Genomic DNA, 12,737 nt, shown 5'->3' with positions numbered 1-12,737 from the left:
TAGTTAAATGGTTTTTGTTTGTAGTTTGTATTTTTTTTTTGGAAAAGATTTTTTTTTTAAATGGGTAAAATGAAGAATTGAACTCTTTAAATCGATGGTCGATGGTCGGCGGTTCAAACCTCCAAAGTCTTGATTTTCACGATCGGCACATCAAAACTGTGTGGCTATGTGGTCTAGTGGTATGACACGCGCATTCGGATCGGAAGGTCCTGGGTTCGAGCCTCGCGTTCGGCGCATAGTTGAGTCCTTGGAAAAGGCACTTTACTCACATTCTCTCACCGTACTCAGGTGTAAAATGAGTACCTGGCCGTTAACAGCGTTGTCTTTGTCCGAAAAATTGTAATATCGCCTAACAGGCGTTATGTACCGTCCTACATGTTAAATGTTCCTGTTGACCAGGGACCCATTGTAAAGAGCTTTAGAGGATATTGCGCTACATAAAAGCTCAATTTTAAAACCCTACAGTCTACATACAAGTTTTGCTTTAATGTTGAAAGGATCTTTAATATTTCTGATGTAATCAGAGTTTTGATCCGCACAAAATGAAATAAAACATGGTGCACAAAGCATGTATAGATGTAGACTTCAGAGTTTTGATCCACCGCGCCGATCGTGATAATTGGAGCTTCAGACGTACCTAGATATGATCCGCCGACTATCTAAATATTATGACGTTAAAAGTTAGAGTGGCACGAATTTTGCCGTAATCTGAAAAAAAAGTTTATTAAAAAAATTTTGGGAAGAAAACTCATCCTTCAAATATCACTCGATTAAAATAAAATCTCATCTTGTCAAAAATAAACAGTCAAAACTGGGACTATCTAGATCGATCTATAAAAATACTAACGAAAGAGTGAAAATGGAAAGGCTTCGTATGGGAACAAAACAGACAATGGGCGTTTCGGGTACAAACCCTTCGTCAGCACAACATTAAACAAATAAACGTGGAAAACAAATAAAATATAATGAAAAATAACGTTTATCGTCTGTACTCATAGCCCATCTATAAAAATGGCATTCCAACTCGATCGATATTGGGAGGACGAGTTTGTTTTAGCCAAATTTCGGTGAAGAACAAGTAACAGGAAAATTGTTACACAATTGAACTTAATTTGATATTATGTATTTTCCTTCTGCTTTTTTTTCTGCATCCTCAATTTTTTCTATATATTTCTTTAACCCTCCCCTTACTGGCCCCTTTCAGAATTTCCCCCAAACCGTCACATCCACCCATATTATTTTTGTTACTCAAACAGAAGATGAACAAGTATATTCTATGCATAGTATTGTTCAGCAAAATGATCTCTACAATACAGTGTCAAATTTTTATGCCTATAATTAACAAATTTTCTTGAAAGTTTATGAGAAACAAGAATAATCAGACGAGAAAGTTGTTGGTTGCATCGTAACGAATGTGACAATTTTCCTGTAGTTGGCCAGGAGAGGGTCAAGGGTCAATTGTTTCCTACTTAAGTCTCATTTTCGCGACTGATAAATTAAAGGAAAGAAGAAAGAGACTTAATCCAAATCAAACGTCAAACCATCGATCATCTCGTCCTGCAATGCCCAGTAACAAAATTAGAAGGGGGGCACGAAACAATCTTTGAATCCGGAGATGACCTGACATCATGGATCGACAAACATAATCTGGAGGTGTAGCCATACGCTACTACTACCAATCCAAATCTCATTTTTTATCTGCTTGATATTGTAAAAAACCAAAAGCTAGAGGTTCCTAAACGATATAAAACGGGCCATTATCTGCCTGTAACCTGAGGAAGACCGTAGGCCGAAACGTTGTTTTTCCAAGTCTCATATTTTTTACAATAAATTCAATTTTTAACAGTTAAATCGCTCTGACATTGTAAAAACCAAGAGCTAGAGGGTACAGCGTGGCTCAGCGGAACTGTCTTTCTTCCTACCCGAAAGGTACCGAGTTCGATGGCCTGCCGCTTTGCTGTGCGACATTGCCCTAGCTGAATTTGCGGCACTGCACTGCGGCTGACGCCTGGGTTATTCCAGTTTTCCCTTGGAATAGACCCTTGATACAAATTTCCCTTAGGGGTTGAATAAATGGAATTTTATTTTACTTATTTTTACGAGCCAAAACGGGCCATTATCTGCGTGTAGCCTGAGGTAGACCATAGGCTGAACGGTTGTTAACTGTGTGTTGTCCCCTTTTAAATGAGTCACATTTACTCCCTTTATTTTCCTCTCTTGACATTATACCATCATGAGGAGGTGGCTCACAATACAATACATGCAGTCTTTCAGAGCCATGTGACAAATGGAGCCCGGAGTTTATCCCGGTTTCTATAGCGTGAAACGGACAATAGCAATTGCTTGCTATCCTTTGGGTAGGACGCTAATCTATCGCAAAATACTTTCCATCAGCTCTAACAGAGCAATTTAACCAATGACTGCAGGGTAGAAAGGGGGGTCGGAAACAACCTCGACTGCACCCGGGGATCAATCCCAGTCCCATTGATTGTAAAGTGAGTGCTCTACCAACTGGGGTATCGGGACCCCCCCCCCCCCCCCAACACACACACACACAATAATGAAGAAAAAAAAACAACAAAAAACGTGAACTGTAATATAGGGCAATATATACGTGCTCAAAGCGCTTTACAAGTAGTCTTTGATCAACAGCAACACGTAACATGTAGCACGAGACATGACGCCGGTTGGGCGATATTACAATTTTTATCCGACATTGACAACGCTGTTAACAGTAAGGTATTCATTTTAGACCTGGGTACGGTGAGAGAATGTGAGTAAAGAGCCTTTTCTAAGGACTCAACTATGCGCCTAGCGAGGATCGAACCCAGGACCTTCCGATCAGATGGAGAGTATCATACCACAGATTAGTAGCCGCACAATACAATATTATAATATCGTTTTAATGAAATTAATAAAAACAATTGACTTACCATGATAACGGTAATAACCCGAACTTTATCACAAAATCCTCATTTAATGAATTGAATAACTTATTAAAACTTCAGAAGTCAACGTTAAATAACACACTCCATACACATAACACTATTATTTATCATCAAGGAATTCCAACACACAAAGACATGACTCGGTCTCCACTGTCAAACGGTGAACACTCTTTCATGTCATGTTACTTCCTACTATATTATAGGTAGATATAATAATATATTCCAGAATTGCAACAGGGCCGTTCAGGAGGGGTTATCTGTAGAGGAAATAAAATGAATGGAAGACATGTTATCAAAGGCAGTGATATATTATATTATATTATACGGGTGTTTATGACGTTGAAGTTTGAATGGGATTAAAACTAAACTGAAGAGGGCAAAATATCGTAGTAGTCAGTCGCACAACTCTTTCAAAATCAATGGGTTTGTTTGGCGTAGCTATGCTATGTGTAGCATTGTTTTGTGTATGAAACACTGTGCCTGTGACCGCTCTCTCTCTCTCTCTCTCTCTCTCTCTCTCTCTCTCTCTCTCTCTCTCTCTCTCTCTTTCTATATATATATATATATATAATATATATTAATATTTATCTATCTATCTATCTATCTACCTATCTACTTATCTCATCTCCATCTCTCTTTCTCTCTCTCCTTCTTTATAGCCCACCCCCCCCTCTATCTGTCTATCTATCTATCTATTCTATATCTATCTATCTATCGAACTATCTATCGAACTATCTATCTATCTATCTATCTATCTATCTATCTATCTATCTATCTATCTATCTATTTATCAATTTATCCATCCACATATCGTATATCCGAGTTTCTAATAAATAATTTCTTGTATCCATTAACGAAATCAAATGCTGAAAATGAGATAAACAGTTATTAAGTTATCTATGATACTTTCATTATGGAATCACTAATTTGATTAACAAAATGTAAACTAGTAGCATCCCGAGCTACGGATAAACAACATTATAATATTATGAGCTTTTTGGGGATGTTTATATAGAGCAATATCCATAAAACGTGTTCAGAAATCTTTACCAAGAATCAACTGACCAACTGCAACACGTAACATATAGAACGAGACTCGACGCCTGTTTGGCGATGTTACAATGTTTTTCCTGACAGAGACAACGCTGCTAACGACCAGGTACTTATATTACACCTGACCACACCTGAGCAGGGTGAGAGAATGTGAGTAAAGAGCCTTTTCCAAGGACTCAACTATGCACCCAGCGAGGCTCGAACTCAGGAGTTTCCGATCCGAAAGCGAGTGTCATACCACGAGACCGCACAGCCGCACACTACAATGATAATGTGACCGATCGCTTCATACTGGTAATGTGTTGTCGAGATGATTTACGTGTTTCAAACATCCATTTCATAGTACCTTGGATTAACTCTATAATAATGCTTAACTCACTCAACCCTAACACCGACTATATCCGTAGTTTGCCCGGGTTACTTTTACCCCATGCCTATTTATTACATTTTTCTGAGACAAATTATAGACTTAGTATCAAAGCTAATGTTTTTAGTTTTTACACGTTAATGATAGTTGAATAAAACTATCTATGTACATGCTTATTTTTAATATATTTCTTCCAATTATGAATAGTAGCAAAAATTTCTAGGATTGAGTGAGTTAGTTGGAGACGAAAGCAATACTTAAAGACACACCTATTAAATACTTAGGCCAATAAACTCGTCCTTCAAATATCGATCGACAACAATGACTCTTACAAAAACTTTTAAACTGTGGACTTCAAATAAACAGGAAAAATATGGCTAGAGACTTTCGTAGGCTTTTGGATAAAGGATTTGAAGTCTGAGTTTTAAATGTACGATCCGAACTCGCACCCAACGTGTCATTCCCAATATCGTACTCAAAATTCAAAACGCAAGAGTTAAAAAATCCTTATGCTGTAAAAATGCACTTCTCACGCAATCGCTCGCGTTACTTTTGAAAAGTCTCTTTGTATATGTCTAAAATTGTACCTGGTTTCTATGATTTATTATATAACAAGCCAAGAAAAAGTATAAAGAAGTTACTTCTCTATGAAATAATGATTCATTCAATCAATTTTTACGATATTGAGAATTACACTAAATGACGGGCACGATTTGACGGAACGTCACAGTAACCCAATATTTTCTTCAGTCTCCCACCAGTCTAATAATCACAGTCAGTGAAAATCCTGTTCCAACATTGTATTCTTTGCTTGAAGATATATATAGTATTAAAATTACAGTAGATAAATGTTATGGTAAACCGATAGTATAACACCAACGCAAACATATTAACAGGTCTGATAATCAAGCGCAATTATGGATTTGTTTGTTGCAGTAGAATATGTGTTTGGGTGGTCTGAGACGACGTGTACTTATTGACAGGTCTGATAATTCATATTGCTATGGCTTCATTGTTGTAATGGAAATACTCTCGAACCAACGCAAATTATGTATGCCCATTGTCACAATGTTACAACAAGCATGACTGCACGCCGGTCTGAGAGTTTTTCCATTGCAACAATTGAGACCGTTGAAAAAATGTAACTCACCGCCTCAAACTAATACAAAGTCGAAGTGAAACATTTACCAAAAATTGAATCTAAAGTCAAAACGATAAGAAATGATAAATTCATTTTTTTTCAATTTATAAAAATGTATCTATAATCTTCAATAAAGGGTATAACACTTTAACACAACTTTCCTATTTCACAGGAAGCCCCGACAACGATAGCTTAATTGTTAGATCACATGCAAAAGACACCGAAATCGATCCTGGGTGAAGTCGAAATTTGTGTCTGACCCCTTGTCAACCCAGGAGGGAATGGGTAACTGGGTCTGTTAGATCTGGCGGAATGTACTTTGTGATAATCTAGCGCTCTATTCAAAGGATAACAAACAATTGTCATAGTCCATTTCACACTATAGAAACCGGGATAAAAACTCCATCTACATGAGTCTTTTGTATTTCAAGGACTGCTGCCTAGTTATACCCCGAAACGATACTGTTTACAGGCTGTTGATAACACACACATAATATATCGCATAGCACCTATTTCATGACTTACATGGCTTGAACACTAAATCACATTAAGATATCAACACATGTGACAAACATTGCATTCCATTCCTGAATAATGGAACACTCCTAAGACCAAAATCATCGCTCAGTTCATTGACGGACGACTGCTCGGCAGACAAAACTGTCATGGCAGCTCTACATGATGGTCTATGGGGTATTTACTCACTACACTGCTGTTAATGATGTTAATGACGACGATAATAATGATGATGATGATGGTGATGATGATGATGATGTTGAGGATGATGGTAGAGGGGAGGCAATTAATGTTATCAACATTTGGCCGGTTTCGCCCTAGTGCCCAACCACCCCCCCCCCCCATCCAATTGGTAGCATCAATTGCTTTGGCGCTCATAACGTAGAGGGCAGGCTGTGGTTTGGAATTGAATGGTAATAGATACTGCTTTTTTACTGGGAGGGTATACTGTTCGGTTGGCTATAGCTTTGTAATCTACCTAATAGGGACAAACACGCTATTTATTGTTGTTGTTGTTGTTGTTGTTGTTGTTGGTGGTGGTGGTGGTGGTGTGCTTGATGATGACGATGATGATGATGATGATGATGATGATGATGATGATGATGTTGTTGTAGTGTGTCCATAATGCAGGGAGATCGCTAGAATAATATAGGGACGATGTGGAGAGTAGCATAAGCACCAACAGCAGCATCATCAACAACTACAACAATAGCAACGACACCACAGCCAAACCAACTGATGCGTTAATACGTTTAGTCAAAAGGACTTATCTCTACAAGTCTTCATATCAATATGTATATTGTTGATGGTTGAATAAGTATACAGTGGTGATAAAATAAATAGATAAATATGTAAATAAATAAATAAATAAATAAATAAATAAATAATATGATAAATAGCTATAGAAATAAATAAATAAGTGAAATATTTAATAAATGAATACATACACATTTTATTACAATGCATTTGACATTTTCGCTATGTTCACCGCGGTTTCCAGTTTTCATTCTTCCTCAAGGAGACCAAATGGAATTAAGTTATTTATATTTCACACAGTATAAACACTCTATAAACATAGTATCCGTCAGTAGCATATTATGTTTAGGTACCTATTAATACATTAGTCGAGTGAGGACCCAGTTTGTATAATATATCATATCGAAGTCAAACAACATTGAGAGTTGTCATGGACTGGATAAGGAATTATCGTGTCAACATTTGGCTAAGTAAGGCATTTCATGGACAGTATCTAACTCGACTCATGTAAAAATAACTACTTAGGGAATGAGAAATACTTTTAAACTACTATTTAAACAATGGGCGACTGATAGACGACATGCATTGTATAAAACAGAGAATTGTTTTTATCGACATGTATTATATAAAACAGAGAATTGTTTTTATCGTCATGCATTGTATAAAACAGAGAATTGTTTTATCGACATGTATTGTATAAAACAGAGAATTGTTTTATCGACATGCATTGTATAAAACAGAGAATTGTTTTTATCGACATGCATTGTATAAAACAGAGAATTGTTTTTATCGACATGCATTATATAAAACAGAGAATTGTTTTTATCGACATGCATTGTATAAAACAGAATTGTTTTATCGACATGTATTGTATCAAACAGAGAATTGTTTTTATCGACATGCATTGTATAAAACAGAGAATTTCTTTTATCGACATGCATTGTATAAAACATAGAATTTCTTTTATCGACATGCATTGTATAAAACAGAGAATTGTTTTATCGACATGCATTGTTGTATAAAACAGAGAATTGCTTATATAGACATGCAGTGTATAAAATAATGATATGCTTTTATCAATGACGATACTGACAAACTGTGTAATGCATTTTGGGATGGATTAAGATCATATTATTACCGCCCATCATCTGACACAAGTTGTACTGTCATTGTCATCGCCCTTGTCTGTCTGTGTAGCAGGGAAAAGCCGAAACATCATGACTATAACAAGACGTTGTCATATAGTTATTTTAATTCTACCTCGTCATTATTTTCTATTTATTTTAGCTTCAAGCAACCAACATCTGCATTTCTATTCTATAAAACAAGTTATCGAAGAGACGATTGATTGTTCTGCAAGGCTTTTCGTCATTCTTCGCGAAGTCCCAGGTTTGAAAGTAAGTTTTTTTTTTACCAAGATAAGGGTAATTTTAATTGATTGATATTTGAAGTAGGTACAAGTTATCTGAACAAAATTTAAATATGTGTTTTATTCCAACGCACGGCATTATAATAAATATAATATGCGATATGGCCTTGGTGGTGTTTTCATAGTGGCTCGACATTTATAAATGCCAAACAACAACAAGCTTAGTAACTCGATTAAGAGAATGATAATAATTAGGTAAAATTCATATAATTTGGAATTCTCTCTCTCTCTCTTATCCTTGGGCAAGGCACTTAAAATTCCTTTAAAGCCATACAACTCATGCAGCTGCAGTTTATTCCGCGATGTTTTATAGCCTTAAACGGACAAGCAATTGTTTACAACCCTTTTGGTAGGACTATAATGTATCACAAATACTTTCCGCCTGATCAAACAGACTCGGCTACTTATTCTTTGGACTGCACTTGGGATCTAAACTGGTCGCCTTGTAGGCATTGGGACTCCCTGACAAGGCTATTAGTTGACACAATGTTATCATCCCTTTAAATATTTGGTTCACTGCAATGCTAATGAGAAATGAAATGAGAGTGCTATTACAAAAAGGACGCCTAAGAGGCAAATTGTACTGCATGGAATGAAATTTCGTTTCCGTATGTTTTAGTGGAGGAATAAATTAAAAAAAAAACATATGTATATGTTTATATTATTATCACACTGTTTAAAAACCACCTCCTTATCCTAATAATGTTTAGTGTAAATCCAAGAATGACTCATTCATCTGGATACAACATAATGCAAGTCTTCTTTTTATCGACAAAACAAACGGGTTTTATTGACTTGTGTTTTTGGCACAGTTCAGTTATTGGCATCGTATAAGTTTGGGGTGAAATTGGTGTAAATGAAAACTGGTCTCCACATTAAACATGAATTTTGGAATAATCTATTTGCTGCTAATATTATTATTATAATTAAAAATTGACTCTTCCACTAATTGGCAACTTTTTCCTGAAATTGGTTTTTAAAAACAGCAACAAAAACTTAAGCTTTTTTTAGAGAGCAATATCCACTAAATGTGCTCTTAGAGATTTACACGAGGTCCCAAGCCAATAACAACGTGTGAATGCCCCATGGGCTGAATGAACTGGTCATCATGGCACCACACCTAAACGATTTCAAGGCCCGACTGACATGGGCCCGCGCCCAATGAGGACGCCGCTGAAATCAAACAAGACCATTGGTTTCTTAAGCGCCAACCATACAGAAAGGCATGACGAATGTAAGGAGGTATAGAATTTCTTTTTCGACAGAGACATCTTGTTACCGTCCGGAAACCCATTTTGTACCCGAGTGAAGCGAGGGAATGTGATTAGAAGAGCCTTTTCTAATAACTTAACTTTGCGCTTAATATTTCAGATTTGATTTGATATTGGTGAGATACTGACAATGCAAGGAAAGAGTTGAATTGTTTTTTTATGAAGAAGAAGAAGAAGAAGAAGAAGAAGAAGAAGAAGAAGAAGAAGAAGAAGAAGAAGAAGAAGATGAAGAAGAAGCATCAACTGTGGTTTTGGCGAACTTTGCAAGAAGTCCCTTGAAATCAGCAAGAAAAACATTCAGGAGCTAACGATTAGAAAATCCTCAGTACATCATCACATTCACTAGAGATACAGAAGTACAAAGTGCATCTTGCGCAAACTCTACATAGCGATGAAATGGATAGGTGATGGTATATCTATGATGGGTTAGTAATCACATGGATTCTTCAAAATCATTCGGCGATGAAACAATTAATATTGCATTTAAATGAGCAAGAAAACCAACACTTTATGATGTGCCATTGATCTGAAATAAATCCTAACTGCAATGAGGAGAATATGATCAGCACTATTAAGATCTTGATCAGAGTTGGAATATTTGAAGAGGAAATTGTTGGCCATTACTATTGTCTTTGGGAAACATCAATACTATTGACTAGATGAACAACATTGAGTTTTATGTTAAAATGACAAGAATTAAGATTAAGGAAAGTTAAGTACTATTGAAGTTTAACCCTCTCCTTACCAACTATAGGAAAATCGTCACATTCGTTACGATACAACCAACATTATTTTTATTCAAATTTCTCTTGTACACCATAACATTAAAAAAAAATTAACAGGGTGTTGTAGAGCATGTTTTGCTAAAGAAATTATACATCGGAAGAACTTTATTGCAATTATATCCGAGTGATAAAAATATATTTTTGTGTTAGATGGGTGTGAAGTTTTGAGGGAAATCCTGAAAATGGCTGGTAAGGAGAGAGTTAAGAAACAAAATTCAATTCTTTCAATGAAGGCATTTATTTGAACTTCAATTTCATGCCGTAAGTTTGAAATAATTCAATTTAACCAATAGGTCCATCCTGACCTAACACCGTGTCGAGAGGTTTAGTCACGAGCACCATTAGACTGAAGCGCCTAATAATCTTCACATCCGTTCGTTTCCAGGCCGTTCTGACGCCAGCTCTTGATTGGCTATAATTAATTAATTATGTAAATACCATAATGTGATCATCAAACGTTATTAAGTGATAGAATTTGGCTCCTTGACGTTAGTTACTTTTATTCTGCCGTACTCTGAAAATAGACTTTAAATACTTTTGGCCAGAAAACACATCTTTCAATAAATATCGATCGATTTAATTCACCCTCACCTTGTCAACAATCTCAAAAAAAACAAAAAAACAAAACAAAAAAACCCCAACAAACAAACGATTTTTGACAAGACGATAATCAAATTAATTGATCGATATTTGAAGGACGAGTTTTCTGGCCAAAACTTTTAAAAACGTATTTTTTTCCGAGTACGACAGTAATGTGGGCCTTACATCATACATAACAACGTATAATGTCAAAATTGGCAGTCTGAATTGACGTATTTTCCAGTAATGATACGGATATAATTAACAACATCCATTAATTGAACGATAAACTGTCGAATATTCAGTCATTATAACTCCTAGACCAGTTTCGTTTCAGATCGATCATACATATTTTGTGTGTAAATCACACAATAGTCGGCAACATTTACATGTGTAATAAGTAATAAATATCATTGAATGCCCCATGTTTACCAGCTGAATCTGAAAATTATAAAGGAAGGCATAAATAGTCCTTAAAGAGTAACGAGAAGCTTGAAAGTATCTAGGTTTCAGCAGTGTTATACTGGTATCGACAATTTCTTGCTAGCTTTTGAATAGGACTCAAGTCAATCTCGGCGTGCATTCCGCCAGACCTAACAAATCCAGCTACCCTATTACTATTATTCAAACAACGGGGTAAAATAAAATGCCTCCAATCAATCGGACATCGAAATCGACCCCATTGCGTGTAAGGCACGTGCACTATCTGTCGAGCCATCTGGAACACCCACCCGCATTCCCCCCCCCCCCCCCCCCCACCCTTCACGTCCACCACTGTAACCACTTGCTGGTATTAAAAGTAACGCACGCAAAACTCGCATGTTAATCCGATTAAATTCCATAAAAAAAGACACAACGATAAAAAATTATTGAGCTTTTATATAGAGCAATATCCACAAAAGTTGCTCAAAGCGCTTTTCATGGGTTCTCTAGCCAACATCAACACTTAACATTTAGAATGAGCCATATCGCTTGTAGGCGATATGACAATTTTTCCGGCAGAGACAACGCTGTTAACTCCCAGGTATTCATTTTACACCCGAGTACAGTTGGAGAATGTGAGTAAAGAGAGTAAAGGATTCAACTGTTACAATGCGCCGCACAGAGCGGGAATCGAACCCTGGAGCTTATTATCCGAAGGCGATGGTCATAACACAAGATCACAAACCTACACAAACATAATATGTTGTCAGGCAGAGAGCTATCTCATTTAATTGATGTCGTGCGTTTTTCACAACATTCCGCCATCAGTGAGATATAATGTACAAACACACATATTAAGTGTGTAACCTTGTCCCTTTACAGTCTGACTAATACAATTTAGTGAGAACTATTCATAAAATGGCAGGCTATAAACCATTTCAAAGATCTGAGTGACGTCCATTTCGTTCTATCTATAGATAGAATGAAGTTGACATCTATCGAGTCTTTGTTATTGTTTTTTGCCATCCATGTTTATGAGTAATTCTCATCAAACTGTATTATCCAGACTATGAAAGTTCATGGTTACACAGAGTTTTGTGTGTTGGTCCGTTACACTTCCGGATGGCAATGTTGTGAGTTCCTTAACCAAGCGCATACTATCTATACAATTTTAACCTATTGTGAATTTACGTCCTTGTATAACTACAGAACCATTACTCACTCATCCGTAGATTATACCGTCTCAATGGACGCTAAAATACCATCAGGCGGTGCATGTGTGGCGGCCAAGCAATGAATTATTCAGAAGGGCATATATACCAAAACGTTTCCATATGATAATGCTTTCGTGTCAGGGTCCAGACTGATGGCGAGCTCGGTCATCATGATTAATTGCTTACTAGTCATAAAGCCTAGGCAAATGGTGCCATTATCGACTTTCCAGTTTCAGACATCCCCATTTTTCACCA

The 12,737-nt window shown here is 36.5% G+C and overlaps 1 protein-coding gene across 2 annotated transcripts in view; it reads right to left on the bottom strand.

Annotated features, from left to right (window-relative positions):
• Positions 1-12,737, bottom strand: part of LOC144969349 (calmodulin-like) — a 98,373-nt gene that overhangs the window by 57,002 nt on the left and 28,634 nt on the right. The window contains exons 1-2 of one of the 2 annotated variants that reach the window (XM_078908459.1): positions 6,035-6,174; positions 2,934-3,205 (exon numbers count right to left, since the gene is read on the bottom strand). In XM_078908459.1, coding sequence (XP_078764585.1) covers positions 2,934-2,936 — 3 coding nt within the window. In that variant the 5' untranslated portion in view covers positions 2,937-3,205; positions 6,035-6,174. Of the gene's footprint in view, positions 1-2,933; positions 3,206-6,034; positions 6,175-12,737 lie in introns of those variants that run through there. The other variant, XM_078908464.1, reaches the window with a different exon arrangement.

This window comes from Berghia stephanieae, chromosome 1 (genome assembly GCF_034508935.2).
Source record: "Berghia stephanieae isolate SIO BIC M18660-M18661 chromosome 1, UCSD_Bste_1.3, whole genome shotgun sequence".
In the NCBI taxonomy this organism is placed as follows: Eukaryota; Metazoa; Mollusca; class Gastropoda; order Nudibranchia; family Aeolidiidae; genus Berghia; species Berghia stephanieae.
This window is presented reverse-complemented; position numbering and strand designations above follow the sequence as displayed.